General features: G+C 38.6%; 1 protein-coding gene across 1 annotated transcript in view; it reads right to left on the reverse strand.

Annotated features, from left to right (window-relative positions):
* Nucleotides 1–1,941: 1,941 nt before the first annotated feature.
* Nucleotides 1,942–18,801, reverse strand: part of LOC121950806 (FERM domain-containing protein 5) — a 91,313-nt gene continuing 74,453 nt past the window's right edge. The window contains exons 6-14 of the mRNA XM_042496926.1: nt 18,410–18,533; nt 16,476–16,563; nt 16,230–16,318; nt 15,516–15,579; nt 15,320–15,411; nt 11,832–11,906; nt 9,662–9,730; nt 9,368–9,474; nt 1,942–2,721 (exon numbers count right to left, since the gene is read on the reverse strand). Coding sequence (XP_042352860.1) covers nt 2,138–2,721; nt 9,368–9,474; nt 9,662–9,730; nt 11,832–11,906; nt 15,320–15,411; nt 15,516–15,579; nt 16,230–16,318; nt 16,476–16,563; nt 18,410–18,533 — 1,292 coding nt within the window. The 3' untranslated portion in view covers nt 1,942–2,137. The remainder of the gene's footprint in view (nt 2,722–9,367; nt 9,475–9,661; nt 9,731–11,831; nt 11,907–15,319; nt 15,412–15,515; nt 15,580–16,229; nt 16,319–16,475; nt 16,564–18,409; nt 18,534–18,801) is intronic.

The raw sequence follows: 18,801 nt of genomic DNA on the forward strand, positions 1-18,801 counted from the left end.
CTCAGAATATATCCTAATTACAGACTGCAGTTTGTCAAACAGACTCCGCTGTTACCTCTGACAAAGAGATTGCATTTTTTAGTCGCGTGTAACTATTAAATCATGACTTATTAGTGACAATATTTTGTTTATGGCTGCAGACAACAACTATTTTCACTATTTTTACAATTTCCCATTATTTTTTAGATTAACTGATTCATTGTTCAGTCAACAGAATGTCAGAAAATGTCATTAATAATTTCTCAGAACCAAAGGTGACTTAATCAAAATATCTTCTTTTTCCCAAATCCAAAGATATATTTACAATTTACAATGAAGCAAAGCAGAAAAAATCTTTACATTGGGGAAGCTGAAACCAGAAAATGACTTTGCTTAAAATATTGATTATCAAAATAGCTGCCAATTAATTTTCTATCAGTCGATTAACTCATTGCTTCTGCTCCAGTTTTCCTTCATGCTTTTAAAAATGAATTTCAGTGTGAGGAACAAGAAAGGAACAAGTGACAGTATCCAGTATCGGTCAGGCTCACAGTCAGCTCTCCAAACTCTTCAAGTAAAAATAAGATAACGGGAAGTTATGAAAGGTGAAAATGTGCTTTTTGGATTATTTGGCATTTGTGGTGGCTTGATGATTTCTCCAGATTTCATTCTATACAAATGTGTGTTCAAAATTGCCATGAAAGTGTACACACTGAAGGCTGATTGACTGCTGGTGGAGTGATGAGAGTTGTGATCACTGTCGAGTGGATCTGGATAAAAACCCTATTTTGTTTTTTTTTTTGTCCCCACTTCCACATTTCCATAAATGCTTCTGACCTTACTTGAAACACAGCGCTAAAAAAGGTATAATTTAATCTTCAATAACAAAATAACATTTCAGTTCTGTTAAAATATACATGGAAAACCTGTCAATATATATTAGGAAACAAAGTAATTTGTACAAAAAGTACATCATTATACTTATTCTAATGATAATAATAATAATAATAATAATAATAATATTGTTTGATACATAAACCTAAGGTCGATATGAAACCAAAATAAATCATAAACTCTTCATACAAAGAAACTATTGAAATTCATCGAATTTCAACTTGATGAAAAAAATGCAAATTAATTGGAGAAATAACAGAACAACTGAACAGATGGGCACATTCAAATGTACTTAATTATTAAAACCATATGAGCATTGCACATCTATCTAGACTATTATCTATTGCTGCCAGCGAATCATTGCTCTCCATGAATATTTCACTAACCGCATCTGACACTAGGTCACACAACACTATTGGTACTGCTTTATTTTATCCCTATAAAATGTTAGAAAAACAACTTTTTGCTCTTCGTCAGTTTACTTTGTACACCATTGTATACTAAAGTGTAATTGCGTCTTAAAACGATCCATGAAATTGAAAATCAAATTCTTCTCAAAAAGGCATTTGGTAATCACCCTGTCTGCTCTGTGTCATCAACTTCTATGATTTCTCCCCTCAGATTATTATTCTGTTTTTTTTTCCTGCTGAGGTGAATCTGCTGACTTCTGATGACATTATTCTACTTTGCCTCTTGTATACTTCACAGCAGTATCGACCCTAACGTAACTCACTTCCATCTTCATTTTAATGACAAATAAACTTACTCAATTGCTGTTCATCCCTTCTCACTTTCTTATGCAAATATATATGTTTAAAAGCAATAAATAATAAATGAAGGCAACGCTCATCCGTTGCAAACAAATCTTCTGTTCCTCTTAAAGGAACTGTTTAAACTTCATCAGTTCTTTGATTTCAGTTTTAATTTTTTTCCTTTGTGTTATTTGAAAAAATAAAATACCTGAAATGAGCTGAAATTTAAAAAAAAAAAAGAAAAAAAAAGAAAGTTCTCTGGTTTGGTAGAAAAAAAAAGAAGAAAGCAAGGGAAAGGAGGGGGTGGTTGGGTGGGGGGGTTAACTCAAAGTGGAGGAGGGGGAGAGAGATCCTGGCCCGGTGTTACCAGGAGTGGTCCAAGCTGTATGTCTGGAGGAGGTTGATGGGAGAAGCAGGGTTCATGGTTGGGACGAGGCTGCCCTCCATCGCTCCGGAGTCCTAACCGTCATCTCAGACCCCCGAATGGGCTTACGAACTCTACGATCTCACTCTCACTTGTTAATGAGCAACCCGCCCACCCAGCGGAGCTTGCAGGCAAACCACCGCCTGAGGGGACAAAAGTATTCGTAATGGAACTGCTCAAACTCGGGGGTCTGGCGGATGTCACGTAAAAATGCAATGTCAAGGTCTGACTCGGTGAGGATGATGAGGAGGAGGAGCAAGACAAAGAGGAGTCCAATGGTCACAAGGAGCAAACGGAGGACACTTAAGACAAATTTATTCACCTGTTCCACCTCGCTGAGGGCCGAGTCCCCCCCTGCACCCTCCTGTGCAGATCTACCGTCCGCACCAAAATCACCCCCTTCCCCTCGGGGGGTGCCCGCCTCCGACTCCTTCTCCTCCTCGATGCTGCAGGGCGCCCCGTTGATCTGGCGTGAGACGGCCAGCTCCATGCTGTGCTCGGCCACCGGGGTGGGCAGGACGCTGTCGGAGGGGCTGTAGGCCTCGTCCGAGATCACCGCAGTCCCGTCACTGGCGTCTGTGGCCTGGCTCCGGGAGCGTGGTATGAAGGACTCCCCATGAGACACTGAACGCACTGGTGTTGAGTGGGCACTGTCACGCAATGACTCCAGACCTTATGGAGGGGTTAAAGAGGAAGAGGAGGGAAACAGACAGGAAGAAAAGAAGATTACCAACATTTTACAGCATGAGAGAGAATTACTGATTCATTCCTACTCAGCAATTTTTGGTTCTAAAAATGTTCTGAGATGTTTTTGGAATATTTTCAGTAGCAAGTTTGTTTGTTTTTTCAGCTCCCAGAATGTAATTTTTAAGTTAGGGTAAAATTGTCTGAATTTTTTTAAAAAAATGGGTTTTTATTTTTATTTTTACATATCACAATGCATTACATTTTCATAAAAAATGGTCTGTAATCTTAGTCCTCAATAATATCATTAATGTTGCTTTTAAAGTGTTATTCATTTGTTCTCATGTAACATTGTGGGAATGTTTTATAAAAGAACATTCTATGATCTGTCACCTCATTACATGCCAAAATACCATTCTAAGCATGTTCACCAAAACATGCTCAGATCGTTGCAGTTATAATGTTACGTCATTTAAGGAGAAATTATTAAAAATGATTAACATCCTTGAAAGGTTCTTTGAACATTAGATTAAAATGTTTTCTTTAAAACATTATTGCAACTTGTAGATAACATTAGCCAACATTGTGGAGAGGATGTGACACCTCATCATCTAATGGAAGAAACCATCCCCTCCACTTGCTCAACCACAGTGTACAAACCCATTAGGAAAAAGTCTATTTCACTGCCTCCTGATAAAGTCACCAACATCCTCTTTTTCCTCTGCCACACTTTTTGGAGCCCTTATATCATAGCAAACTGATACGAGAGGTTACAGCACTGACACGAGATATTAGATTTCTTAAGATGCATTGTTTGTTTTAAAAGCTTGTTTAACCCTTTGAAATCTAAGCAAATTGTTTTGATGTCTTTCATAAATACGGGAAAAGGGCATCAAGCAAGAAATGCCCAAAATTAGCAAGAACTTTAAGAACAAGAAAATTATTATTAACTTAATTTTAAATATATAATGAACTGAATTCTAGATATAGTTTTCTGGACATTTTTGTCTTTAAAAAGAAAATCTAATAATCCATCAGTAGTCACCTTTTACATTTTTTTCTGCAGTTTACAGGGCATTTCTTGCCAGGTTCCTCATTGTGTTTTTTTCACGTTTTTGAAAGAAATCAAACCAGTCCAATCCAGACCAAAATCGAATCACTTGTTCAGGTTTCAGAGGTTTAAATGCTATTAAAAGACATCTAAATGCAGCAGCTGATGTCGAACTAGGTGTTAAAGGGTTAAGGATGTTTGATATTTAGAACAGAGCCTTGTTGTCTGAAACACAATACAAATCACAAGGCTCAAGAATATGTTAACAATTTTTCCAAGTCTGTCATTTCAAGTCTGACTGTCTATACTGCCAGGGAGGGAATCTCATCTGTAACAGATATGATTTAAAATCCACAGTGCTTGTTGTCTCCGTTGTGCCTGCGTGAGTGTGATTTATTTTTATTTTTTTCTGTCACTTCTGTTTGTTTGGTGTGTTCCTGCTTCCCCTCATCTGCATTCATCACTCTACACAACTGGTGGCAATCAGCAATCAACACACTTGCCTGCAATCAAGCCAGCTTTCTACAAGAGAGCGAGCTCCACAACCACGCCCTGCTAGATTGCTGCCATACACGCTTTGTTGCATGACATGTCCAGTTCAATTCAGATCTTTTCCATTTTTTTCCTGCTTGCCCATTGTTGTTTTTTTGCCAAGACCTGTTTCAGTGATCTCTGCCAGGTTTCCTTGCCAGCCACCCTGTCCACACCTCCAGCTGAAGAAAACCACAAAAACACAGATTATCCCTCACCTCAGCCCATCGTCTTGTCCTTCATCCACCTGCACAGTTCACTAAGAACTAGAAACTCTTTTTTTCTAACATCCGTTTTGTCGGTCTGCTTTTGCATTCTTAGTCCCAAGTGTGGAAGCCTATTCAGTGCAAAAATGCATTACTTGTTCATTGCAGTGCAAGTTCAGCTGAAGATACATATTTTGACACTTGCAGTCTTAGTTAGACAAGCTCTGTATTTTCCAGATACTGTGTTTTGAATACAAATTTCATGATTGCAGCAACGAAACTGTTTTAATGTGCATTGAGCCATATGAGTGCTATTTTAAGATGGACTTGAAAATGCCTTAATGTCTAAAGAAAACTTATATCCGATCAGCTTGCATCAGCACCAAACTGTCAAGGAATCTTTCCTGATGAAATCAAAACAAAATAAAAAGCACACAACAGAGTGCTGCAGGAATGAGTCATAAAATGCAGACATGAGTTTGCATTTTAGCACTTCCAGTTCCCTCTTCACAAAGTCAATGGGTGTTTTGAATGGGTTTTTGGCACAGCGTCTGAAATAAAGTCAGTGGTTAACATAAGCTGAAGAGACTTTTGCATTTTGCTTTACGTCACCAAATACGTCACCAAATATGTCAAATACCCCAACTCACAAACTCTGAAGCTTTTATATTTCTTAAAAATGGCGATTGCTAGAGAGTGGCTAAATAAGACAACAGAATGGAAGACATCAAGCAAATTTGCTTAAGTCTCAAAGGGTAATAGCCTCTGGGAAAACTTTCTTGATATGTAATTTAGTCTTACATGCATAATAAAAAGCAGCAAATATGATCAGACATTAGCCTCAATCCAAATTTGAAATATCGCCATCTGAGTTTTTTCACAGTTTCCTGAAGCTAGGTTGATTTGGGCGTGGTTATCCCCGATCCATACTACGTAATATGGAGGTGTCAGTTGACACTACTTTAACATGCCAAACTGAAATTCCCCAATGCTCCTTTCAGTAGGGTGCATTCAGAAACACTCACTCTGAGTGGATCATCGGTAAATTCGGAGCGCTGGTGGAATGCACCGTTCGGTTATTCAGAGCAGTGCACTACTCTGGGCACTCTGTTAGGGGAGAATGAGCAGCAAAGTACCGAACAGAGTGAATGTGTAATGTTAATTCATGGAGAAACTGAACGCTCCGCGGCTTTAAACAATAGCTCTCTCATCATTTTAGTGCAGAGCATCAGATTGGATTTAGGAACGCAGCCAGAGTCAGAGGGATGAACAGATAGAGCTGTACCACACCGACTCTGTTTTGCTCCATGGCTGCTGTCGTGGAAACGAGAGACAACTGACAAAGGCGGGATCCAAGGAGGTGTCAATCAAAACATAATCTGCCATGCCCACACAGTCTGGCGAAATGCTATTATCCTCAAAATGAGCTGTTTTCAACAAGGTTTTCTAACAGTTGGGAACATTTATTTTCACTCAAATTTTTGTAGATACTTAATGAGACGCTCAACTTTGATAATGATATGTGCATTCTTACTATTTAAAGCCGCATTTACAGAAGCTTTAAGTCATGATAAATATTCTCTACAGTGCAGCTCCACTGCTTTATCTGAAGCAGAAGTGTATGTGAGAGTCTCATCACAGTGTACATGTCAGAGGATGAGCTGCGGCTGAGCCCTTTGCTGACGATATCACATTCTCCAGAGTGTCAAAGCAGCAATATTACACCTTCACTATAAAGGGAAGGGATTAACATTCAGCTTTCGATGAGGAAGCAAAACATCAAAATTATTTTTTCTTCAAAGAACCGCAGGAAAGGTGGAGTGATTGTGTCTGGTGTCAAAGCTTCTGCTGACATGAAACTCAAGTTAAAAGAAGGAAGCATAAAAGGCTGGGTGACCATCAGCGGCCATCTTTGCTTGTTGTTGATCTGCCTCAGCTTATTTTACACTTACATTGGTGAGGCAGCGAGCAGAAAAAGCTTTCATTTGTGTTTCAAGCTTTTATTTTGAAACTTTAAAAGAACCACCAAATAAACACACCTTACGTCCTGAGTGGAACCTAATCTCATTGTGACATAAAGAGACCTCCAATCTAAATCAACACAATGACCTTAAAAAAGAAAATAAAATGCTACTGAGCCCTGCTGGGACAGACAACCACAGGAATGGTGTCATTCTCTCCCCGTCAACACTGCTGAGGCAGTGGCTGAGTTAAAATAGAGAAAGCCATTGACACTTCCATGTAAAGCACATCTCTGGCGGGCTCTGCGGTGAGGTTACCTGGAGGGTTGCTGGGCTGAACGCAGGGCAGCGGGGTGCCAGGTAGAGGGGTGGCGCAGGCAGATTCCTGCTGCCCCGTCAGGGCGGGATAAAGAGGCAGGACGCCCAGGGCCTTGCCCAGCATGCGAGGCCCCAGGCTCAGCACACGAACCTTCACATCCCGGTAGCAGTGATTGATCATCCGCAGGTGGACGTTCACCCGGGTGGTAATTCGGATCAAACACTTCACCATGGCTGCAGCATGCACACGTTTATCCCGTCCTTATGGTCCCTGTCCCAGAGTCCAGGCCACAGTCTTGCTGCGTGTATGTGTGTGTGTTGGGCTGAACTTTAGTTGCGGAGTAGAGGAGTGTGTGAGGTAAAACGGTGGCTTTCAGCAGCAGTGCTACAATTGTCGGCATTGGCCTGGCCCAGGTTGGCCCCACCCAGGCCAGTGACATAAATGGAATAGAAGACCCAGGCTATTTTCAGCTGGGGTATTAATACCACTGTAAGACACCCAGTCAGCACACACTGGGGTGAAGTGAACCCACAGCAAACGACCCTCAATATACACAGTGCACCTGCTCCTGGCCTCCATTTATCTCACTGTACAAAGAGTTACAGTATGTACCTGGAAGACAGGTCTAAGGGTCTCACTGCTGGTTTACACAGAGCCAGGCAGTACACCTGCTGCATCCATGCGTCCAGTAAAAGAAGTGATGCCAACTGTTCTCGGCCAAGAGCATGCAGGTCAGCTGAATAATGCTGCTTTTACGTGCTCCACAGAAATATTTACCGTATTTATGAGTTACGAGCACATGAATGGCCCTCCAAAGTCATAATTACGAGTGGGAAATTGGGAAATATAGATAAGTTGTGGAGGTGTGACGTGTGCATGACATAGTGTAAACAACTGACAGTAAATAATCATATATTTGGTTCTTTTGTTCCTAGTTGTTATCATTTACTTTTAGTAGTTGCACATTTTAGTATCTACATCTATTAGCTGTAGCAAGCAAGCAAACACTGATCTATAAAGCAGCCAGGCCAGTTTCCTAACACTGATAATGTTATTTTATAACACAAGTTGCCGACTTGACATCATAAATGGGCAAAAGTCAATGTTTGGTCAATGGTAAGAAACTTTTTTATTAATTCGCGTGATAAATATCAATTTTTGGTCACATTAAGTGTAATATAGTATTAACTGCTGTCCATGTATTGTAACGTAGATTAAATATAAAAAATATATAAATTACATAAAAAATAAGATAAAAATAAAAACATATAAATAAAAGTGAAAACAGCTATCAACCTCTTGTTTAAACGCTCTTAGCATTAAAATGCATCCCATCTTCATTGTAGCTTCCATGTTGTTCCCACTTTACCACCATAAATCACATGAACACAGCAAAGTCAGAAGAACAACTTTTCAACTCAAAAACTCTGACATTCCGCCATCACATAAGTGCACCATTTGTCACTCAAAATAGACAATCGCTCAAACACACACAGAGCTCTGAAGCTCATTGAAGTACAGCAGGCTGACTGACGCACACACCTGCAGCATGTCCCACCAGCGCTGTAAGCATGAACTGGGCCAAATGGCTCAAGTTACAGCATGTGTGTGTATGTGAGTGTGTTACGCACTCCCTCCTCTCACATTTTTCTCCCTTCCTGCTACTCTTTCTCTCTCTCAGGTGCTCCCGATCAGTGATTAGTTGATGGCCCTGCCCAAGCTAGAGATACAGCTGGCTCTCTCTTCCAGACATTGTGATCCACTTACTGTTAGTTTTCTTTCACTTTTTATTTTGTGTTTATTTTTTTTGAGGATAGATTTCATTGCCCTGTTTGCTCGTTCACCTTCTACACTGTTTATTTAGTTTAGTAAGGAAAAGTCAGGGTCCTACAACCCGTTGTGTGGCTGGCCGAGACTTCCTTTTGGGCCCAACCAAGCTGCAATTTCTCAAATATTGGTTGGTTCCAATTTCCATGTTTGTTTCTTTTTTTGACTCCCTGATGGTGCAGCAGGAGCTAGAAGAGGTGTTATTGGATGACACGACTCTTTAAAAGTTGAGTTGAGATCATCTGGAAGTTTTGAATCCACAAGTCCCATGTGGCCACTCACACATATAAGGGGCTTGCCTTTCCATTTTTGCTTCATAACACACCTACAACCCCACAGAAATCGAATATGATCACTCAGTGGAAACGCAGTAATCGCCCGATTGTGTTTTATCGACATTTTGAAAATACTGCAATTTTTTTTGCAAATTTGTAATTGAAAACCACCCACTCCTGCTGTCTTGAGCTATGTGTGGTTGAGTTGTTCATTGAATGAAATCAAACCAATTTGCTCAGGTTTGTAATAAAGCATTTTATATCTGAAGGGTGGGATTATAACTGCTCCCTGGATGCTACTGAAACAACAAATTTATGTGTTAGCTAGGAATGATGTTAACAATACCATGCTCACTGTGAGGCCTCTACAGAACATACAAAGTCTTGTTAAAACATAAATTTCCATGACAGTCAGAGGATTTGCTGCTTGCTTAAACCTGGTGAAGCATGGAGGTGAAGCTTACCCTCCATGATCGATATGTGCACGGCTCTCCGACGCGTGCGCGGCACACTGCTGAGACGAGGCCCATGGGTGATGGATGGACAACTTCTGCTGGGCACAAGGCCAGCCCTGCAGAGACAAACACAGACACAGATGCCCAGACGTCACTGCACAGCGGGTGTAACTCAAACTGTAGGGAGTAGGTGCTGCTGATATAAAGACATCTACAGTAGCTTGGTGCCTAAGAAAAATGGAGAAAAAGTAAACAAAAATCTGATTGAGGACATTCTGACCTCTCCTGAATTCACAACTCTACCTGTGTATTTCTGGAGGTTCGCGTTTGATTTTGGCACTCTGCTCCATCACCTCTTTTGCCACTCGTCCACTGTCATAAAGCACAGAGACGATGCTCAGGATGAGTTTCACACACACGCACACACACACACATAACCAGGCACTCTGGTGTCACCCAATGCCATGAAAGCCATCAGTGCAGTGGATGAGTACAGTGCATGAGCATCATGATTGAATTAAGCCAGTGAATTCAGCTTTGTGAAACTGAATTACCACCAGTCAGACAAATGCACACACACAGACTCTCAGGCAAAAATATCAAAACAATGATCATGGTTTGACCTTCAACAATAAACTCAATGTTTAACTGACTGGGCTTGCAATTCATATAAAGTCTCCATATATGAGTATTATAAGATATGCTGAATGCTAAATGACCTCCCTTTAGTCTGACCTTTAAATGGGGAAATATGAATATTTTCTTCTAAAAGGAGCAGTGTGTAGGATTTGGTGGTTAGATTTCCTTCACTGTTCGTTGTTCCTGGTTTTGGCCAGTAGCTGAATAATCCACTGACGTTTCCTCTTTAAAACAAACAAACCATGTGATTCATGTAAAACTGCTGAATAAAACCGTTCTCCCATGTTGTTTGGCATGTTTCAGACGGCCCACTAGCCCAGCATCTGCTAATGTGTGCTAACATATTTTAAAACTCTGAATAAAACTGTTTCACATTAAAAATTAGCATTTTTTCAGCTTGTCATAGAGGGTTTGTTAACTACGGTGGCTGACATTAATACGCTAAAACACAAAAAAAAATAAAATTAAAACACGAATGGGCCTATTTTAAGCCAGTGTTTGATTTGTCCATTCTGGGCTACTGTAGAAACACAGCGGTGCAGCATGGTTGACTCCAAGATCAGGACCTGCTCACCATGTAGATATACGCGGCTCATTCTCAGGTAAAAAAAAAAAAAAAAAAAAAAAAAAAAAACGACGATTCTTATTTTCAGGTGATTATAAACCAAAGAAAACTCACTTATTTTATTTAATTTCTGCAAATATATCCCCCAAAATCCTACACACTGAACCTTTAAAGTACCATTTCCTCCAAATTAAAATATATTTTCTCATATGCCTCAAGAGGGTTTAAATTTAACCCTTAAACCTGAGCAAATTGGTATAATTAATTATAAAACATGGGAAGACAGCAAATAAGCAACAAAAAAGAAATAACCAAAAACTTTGGGGGAAAGAACAGTGAAAAGTACAAAAAAATAACCTGAAAATATATATTTTTTTTTAAAAAAGAGAAAAAATAAAACTAAAAAAGGATATTACCTATAAAACGTGCTTAAAAAATTACTTTATTTTCAGACATTAGTTTTTAGTATTTCTTTTTTATCCCTAGACATTTCTCCCTAGCTTTAAAAAAATGTAAATATATATTTATTTCTTGCAAATTGTGTAACATTTTTTAACAAAGTTGCTTATTACCTTTCTTTTCATGTTTTTGAAAAAAAAAAACTGCACAGCGTTAAAAGATTTAAAAACTTGTGAAAGGCAAAAGCTCCAGGTTTCAAAGGGTTAACGGCTGAGGTTTTGAGATATCCATATTCTGCCACCACCTTGCTAATTTCTTTCAGGATAAAGTAGCTACAGTGGAAATTCTTCACAGCAGGTTGTGTGGAATATCCAGAGAAACTGGAATACTATTTCTGCAAATGTACATTGCTGTTTGAAATGTAATTGTTAAATGACGGGCACAATAAAAGGGAAATTCATTCACCAGCAGAGGCAAAAATTCTCAGAGATGGATATCTCAGAATCTGAGCAACAATCATATACTGTCATAGCAAGCTTAATACCACCAAATATAAGTGAGATTTTATACGTATATATATAGTTTGGATGAACTGATCCATTCTTAAAGGACAATATATGGGACAGACTACAGGTTTACAGCTCATACAAGGTGAGAATGCCTCATGTGAGCAGTCCCCTTCATTTCTCCCTCTGTGTCCTCCTGTGAGGTGTCAGTCCTATGCTCCGGGCAAAAACACGCTGACGTTACAGCACAGAGGGCCAGCAGGCCACATCCTCAGGGAACACTTCTGTCCACTTCCAGCTGGGGGTTTTCTGCAGTGTCCTCCCCTCCCTGTCATCAGTCAAACTGTCCTGCCATGTACTCTACCTGTAACGGAAACGGCTGCCCTTGAAGAACAGGTTGCTGCTGGACACCGTGCGAACCTGACTCGACTTCTCAAGCCTGATGGGACGAGAAGAGAAAGAGAAATGAAGAACATTACACCTAAATCGAGGTTCCTGCAGCTTAAAAAATCCTTTAAAATAATGTGGAAAAAATAGCTGAAATTATAGAATTTTAATTTTTAAATTTCAACTGTGTTCATATTTATGGCAATTTAAATATATAACACTTTCAAATTCCTTCTAAATAATGTGAAAAAAATAATTTTTACTGGTAATCAACTTAAAAATGTGTGTTCATAAATATGCTTATTAAATACTTAATTACCATTATTATGAACATAAGTTTTCAAATTGATTATCCATACAAGTTAATTTTTTCACACTGACTTTTCAACACTATCCTATATATATATATATATATATATATGAACACTATATATGAAGTTTCAAGTTAATTACTCCTAAAACATAAAGTTTCACACTATTCAAAAAGGAATTTTAAAGTGTTCAAGTAAGTTACATTAAACACCTTTAAAGGTTTTTTTAATGCCACTTGGAATGATTTTAAGACTATTCAGAATTTTAACTATTTTTTTCAATAACCAAAACTGACAGACAGATCATTTTATTTTGCCCCAATATTTATTATAACATGAAAATTCTTTCCAGTGAAAAAGTTTGGTTATCTGCATTGATGTTGAAATAAAAACCCTTTTTTGTGTGAGTAACATGGAAGACAGCGGATATATTATCATCAAAGCATCTATTTAGATTACCAACATAAGTAAGAAATATAGTATCTGGCACTTCTTTCTGGTTTTCTTGGCGATTTTGTGTTTTTCAAAATCTGCATTTTAGATTCTGTTTGAATGACAAGTTTAAGAAGAGGACTTTATTAAATTGTTTAACAAAAAACTACATGTTACCAATTCTTTGAGATTTTACAATGCAACATCAGAGAAAGGGATTGATAAAACCCTACTTCCCATATCCGAGCATTTTTAAGACTTTTGAAAGATTAAATTAAGTAATTCTAATACCTATTAATGCCTTTTCTTTAGATTAATAAATTCAGTGCCTTTTAAAACGTTTTAAGGATCCACTGGAACCCTGTAAACAAGGAAAACAAGAAGGAGCTTGAAAATATAAACAAACCCCCACTGCATATGATCACACTGTTAAATAAGCGCAAATATATTAAATCTTTGCTTTCTGACTCCCAGAACAAAGCAGGAGCTGGGATCAAATACCCTGCCTTAAATTATGCATGTATATCCTTGCAGTATAGGCACCGCAGCCTCGGCACGGCTCCATACAGTATTCAATATGTTTACATTGTTATAGTAAGCGAGACATTAATGTTTCATTTTGCTTTCAAGGCATGTGTGTACTTCTCTGAAAGACGTCTTTATCACATGTCCGCTTGCCTTTGTGTTCCCCTGACTCCTTGTTTTATAATAAGTACCAGGCTGATAAAATATCATCAGTCTGCCACTTCAGGGAGTCATCCAAAGGTCACATCACATTAACTCCAATGCACATGCAAGCTCTGCCCTTCCCATGATCCCTCTCTCCCCATCTGCTAACCCCGACACACACCCTTCATCACCTGAGCCATCGGCCCGTCTCATTGCTCTACCGCAATGAGCTCGCAGGCTGCTTGTTCTTTTTCTCTTTTTTTAGTTTGTTTTTTAATCACCTTTCCAGAGCTGGAGTGAGCAGAGGGGACTATTATTCATGGCTGAGACAGGGGAGCCATATCTCAGAGGGAGCGCTGAAGTGCTCGCAGTCTCGTGCCAGCGCGCACTCAATCACTAAAGGTCACGGGCAACTTACACCTCATTTTCCCGCTGACAAACAGCCCGGAGGGAAGGGGCTTTTAAGGACACCGAGGTACCGTGACGGTAACCTGCCTGACAGCTCAGAAAATGAAGAGCAGGTATAAATCAGTGTGGAGGTTTAATGAGAAGAGCACAAAGATTAGGGCTGTCCAGAAAACTGTTTTTGAGGGCTCGAATCTTCACTGAGAATAGGCAATAATTTTTTTTTTAAAATGACAACACAAGCTAATATACTTTTCTTTTCTTTTTTTTAACTTGCATTCATTATCAATATACTTATGCCATTATTGTAACTATGAGTCTAGCCTGAGATATTTCACAGTTATATTGTGGACTTTGTTTTGGGGGTTTTGTTCAAATTTACAGCAGCAAAATGCGCAGCCTGTTTGAGTGTACATATGATGATCCTTACATTTTACTTTCTCAATGTGATGTAATACAATGCAAAAATTCCCTCATAGTGTCCAAAATCTTGTTTGGTTATTCCCTATATAATTCACTACTTAATACACATGACACAGAGAACAGCGAGTGAGTGAGTGAGTGCATGAACGGGTTCAAACACAGCTTTGGTGTGTTTTCCCACCTAAGTGTTTCCCTGATTAGTTTCATCTCTCTTTAATCAGTCTCGTTAGTCCTTCCTTGTTAGAGTCTTCCCTGCACACCTGTTCTGTTTTAGTCCTGTTTGCTGCACCCTTGTGTTCTATGCCACACCCTAAATCATGAGCCAGTCCCTGTGTTTCCCTCCTTTTATTAATGTCCACCTCCCCCAGCTGTGTGTCATTGCCCTGAGTAGTTCCCTGTGTATATCGCCCTGTGTGTCTGCCTTTGTTTCTGGTCAGTCTGTCTGTGATCCTCACTGTTGTTTCCATATCATATTATATTTGCTGTTTTAACCCGGGTTCCTACTTATTTCCCTGTTTTGTTCAGCTTAGTTTTTTAATTCGTGTTTCATTTGTATATTGTGTTACTGGCTTGTTTTCTGCCTTTGGGTCCTCATCAGAACTCATTTGTGACAAAATGAGGATACAAATCGGACTTTGACTTTTACATTGAACGAAAACTGGCTTCAAAATGTGCAATAATCACATCAATAAATTGCAACCACACCCAATAAAATTTAATTTGCTCATAAACAAATGAATAAATAAATCTTTTGTTCAATGTAGCCTATGCAAGAGTTGAATAATTTTAGATTAATTTTGTTTGTTTTTTTATTCCATGGGCTCATATATATAAAGCATTAAAATACTGATTTAGATGTCAATCATCAAGGCAATGGCAGAAGCTTTGAAGCATTCAGGAAAACTCTGAGCTTGATCCTTAGGGCTTAATTTAATATTACACTCACATCATACTGCAAATTTTTCAAAATCAAGCTTTCAAAAAACACTACACCTTAATTTGTTTTTCTACTTTCATTGAGTTCATTTTGAACCAACATCAGTCCTAATCATAAATATCTAATATTCATTGATTTTCTGAATTTTAACCCTTTAAATGCCTTAAATGTTTTTAGAATAAAAAAAAGAATATTTATTGTAGGAGCTGAGATGTAAATTCCAAGATTAAACAAAAATACACAATCAGTCCCAAAGGGTTAAATCAAAGCAGACATTTGTGGACTCACTTATAGAAAGCTTGGTTCTCCACTCCACACTTCCAAAGGTGCTTGCATGCCTCCGGTGTGGGTGCAAAGTACGTCAAGATGATCTTTTTATCCTGCACGTTGAAAATAAGAGAACGTGCAGGAAAATAAAACAAACTGAGACAGAAAACCGCACTGTTTTTTTTTTTACCTCACGCCCAACAGTTCATGCTCTCACCTCCTTCTGATTTGCATATACGTGGAACGTCTTGCCTTCAAACTTCAGTTTGGTCACCTCATTCCTGTCCAGGAGAGAGCAGCAGCAGCAGTCACACACAGAGCACGTGGAAACAAAAAGCCAGAGCCTCTTTAAATATTCATGACAACCACTGTGAGATCACATAAACAGCCATGGAGCTGTTTATGTGGCTGACAAAACAAATAACTGATAATATTCCCTGCAGGCCGCAAATGGAGAATGAGGGTAACCTGAGTGCTGCTGATGGCAAACAAACAAAAGCCAGTTTAAATACCGCAAACATAATAAGTCTGTCTCCATTATTGTAACAGAAACCTTTTCATTTAAAAGCAAACAGACAAAAACACAAATGTTAAATAGAGCTGCAGCATCTTGTATACATTTTCACTTTATCAGAAAGGCATCTTGCTGAAATCAAATCAGTAGGCGTAAGATGGTGTAATTAGCCATCTGCGCACATGTTAGCCGCCGGCTTTTGTCACAGGTAGAAGCAGATGGATGAGCTTTGTAGAGTGTGACTGTACAACCAGCTGCAGTGCACACACTGTTTTATGTACAGTGCCCTGCTTATAGAGCACACGTGTCAAATCAGGTGAAATCAAGGCCCTCAGTCAGTCAGTCAGTGTTTGTCTGTTCACATCCTGCAATCACTCAAGGACTGTGCTCACATACAGAGTTGCACGTTTGGCTCACCATTTGAGAAAATGAACTCTCTTGTTTCCCTGAAGCACCACAAAACCAAATGGCGTGAAGGCGAGAAAAGCTGGGTTCCCAGATACATCCTGAAAGAGAGCAATTTTCAAATTTAAAACTTGAGCGCACACATTTGGACACAAAACATAAATCAGACATATGTTTTAGCATGTAGCACATCCCAGGAGTTTTAAAGTTATGAAATGTTTTCTATCTAAAAAAATAGTACAGCAGTGCTTGTGAAACCTTGCATGGATGTGGATCAACACCATATGTCTCCAGCAGCTGGGCTTTCTGCAGGAAATTTCGCTCTGATGTTTCAGGTGTCTGTCCACTGAGGGAGAGCAACAACACACCGAGCATCTGTGTCAGTCCGCCATAAGCATAAAAAATGCAACACAAAAAGTCTTGAAAGGCCAAAACACATTAAAAAGAGGCACAAATGAATATACTTCCAGTAAGAGACTGAAAGAGGCAGACAGAGGTTACAGAGGTCAAACATCAACATCAGTTGAGGCAAAGAAAATACAACATGATGTATTTATGAAGCAGCTGTTAGATTCAGACTGTCAAATCAATATGAGTACTTGTAGTGATGCGCTGTTACTTAGTGGTGAAGAAAGAAGAAACCACTAGTGGGCAGCAAAGTCTCATCATGCTGTGTGTGGTTCTACTCATACAGCATCACAAAGACTTTGTTGATGTTTTTCTCTACTGTGTCTCAGCCTGCATCAATAACACAGCAACTGAGTCACATTCAAAATGATTAAATGCTACTTTTAGTGAAAATAAGAATGAGCTGGGGGAGTTTGATGGGTGTGAATGAAACAATTCAGCAACAGTGTCTCTGTCTTTGTGTATGCGTGTGTGTGTGTGTGTGTGTGTGTGTGTATGGACCTGCTAAATCCAGGGTGTCTACAGCTAACAAACACTTGAATTAATTGCTTTTTAAGACATTTTCAATCTTTTTAACTAAATTTAATAATGATATTTTAGAGCTCAACTCTATTTTTCTGTTTAATAACGTTGCACATGGTAATAGTCTAAACAAATTCATTATGTCTTCACTGAATCAATAAAATTTAACACTTTTTAATACTTGTCTGTCAACAAGAAACAAGGTAAAGACTGGCACATGGTAGTATATAAATATATTTAATATTTTAGTATATGTATTTAAGTATATTTAGAGCATATTATAGTATGTTCTTACATTTTGTATTTTAAAGGTGTTCTTTAGATTTACATGCTTATTTGCAGAGTATGATAAGTTGTTGTTTTTTTATTGAGATATATTGTTCTCTCTAGTGGGGAATGCATATAACTGTGTTTTTGCTGCTTATAAGTTTTTAACCCTTTGACACCTGAGCAAATTTGATTTCTTTCAAAAACACAGGGAGAAGGCACTGAGCAACTGAAGAACACTTAAAAAGAACAAACAGGACAAAATATGAGTAAAAGTTACAAGAAAATTACCTGAAAATACACAAAAAAATAAATTAATAAAAGTACAAAAACAAACAAGAAAATGACCCGCAAAAGTGTCGAAATTTAAAAAAAACCTACATGTGTAATTTTTTTCTTTAACATAATTTTTTATATATAAATATATTATGTTCAATGGCAGGCTTCAGGATTTTTCACATCAGACGTGGAAGAGCTCAACTCATTTCCACTAAAATAAAACAAAAGAGAGAGATCAAATGTTTGTTTGTTTTTTTCAAATGTTTTGACAATTAAGACTTTACAAATTTAAATTTAAGACTATTTAATGACTTTTAAGGCCTAATATATATCAGATTAAATGTAAGACATTTTAAGGACCTGTAGACACAATGTCTGCCTGATCACTTTCATTATTGTGCTCTGCTGCTCTTTCAGGTGAAGCTTTAGTTGGGAACCATAACTAATAGCTGTAATAAAGGGCAGGTTATGAGCTCAAGACAATTTTACTCAGTTATTTGAGTGGATAGCAGCGAAAAAAAATTTCTCTTGTATCTGCTAACATATGTGACAATAATTGCTTGCCAACCTACAGAGAAATTATGTTTTATTACAGCACTTAATTACATAAATGTCATAGGACGTCTAGTGTTTGTTGAGCCTGTTTAGGAGCAGGATCTGTAGGTATGTGAAAAAAAAGAGATATTGATAGTGGAGGATTATAGTTTGGCTCTTACATCAGCTCTGTCTTGTGTATGTCTGCAATACGGCGCTCCAGCTTCTCCGAATGTTTGGGGAAGAACTGGAATTTGGAGCTGTAACCTTCAGGATGCTTCCCCGGGTCGTAGTTACCAATCTCAGCTGGAGAGAGGGGAATCAGAAAAAGTCAAATGTTAAACATATTCACAAACAATCAGGGCTAATAAAAGTTCAAATGATGTCTACAGCTTCCAGCAGAGTGCAGCCTCTTTTTGCCAGCAAAGATGGGCTGAACATGCCCAGGATGATTTGTGTTCCTTCATGCCACACTGCACTCCCTTAGATGACCCTGATGTTGATTTCTCTCTGCAAGGAGGAGCTGACCAGGCAGCCCATCTTTAATTCATCCGCCCCTCCTCCAGAGGAGCTG

This window comes from Plectropomus leopardus, chromosome 11 (assembly GCF_008729295.1).
Source record: "Plectropomus leopardus isolate mb chromosome 11, YSFRI_Pleo_2.0, whole genome shotgun sequence".
Lineage (NCBI taxonomy): Eukaryota > Metazoa > Chordata > Actinopteri > Perciformes > Serranidae > Plectropomus > Plectropomus leopardus.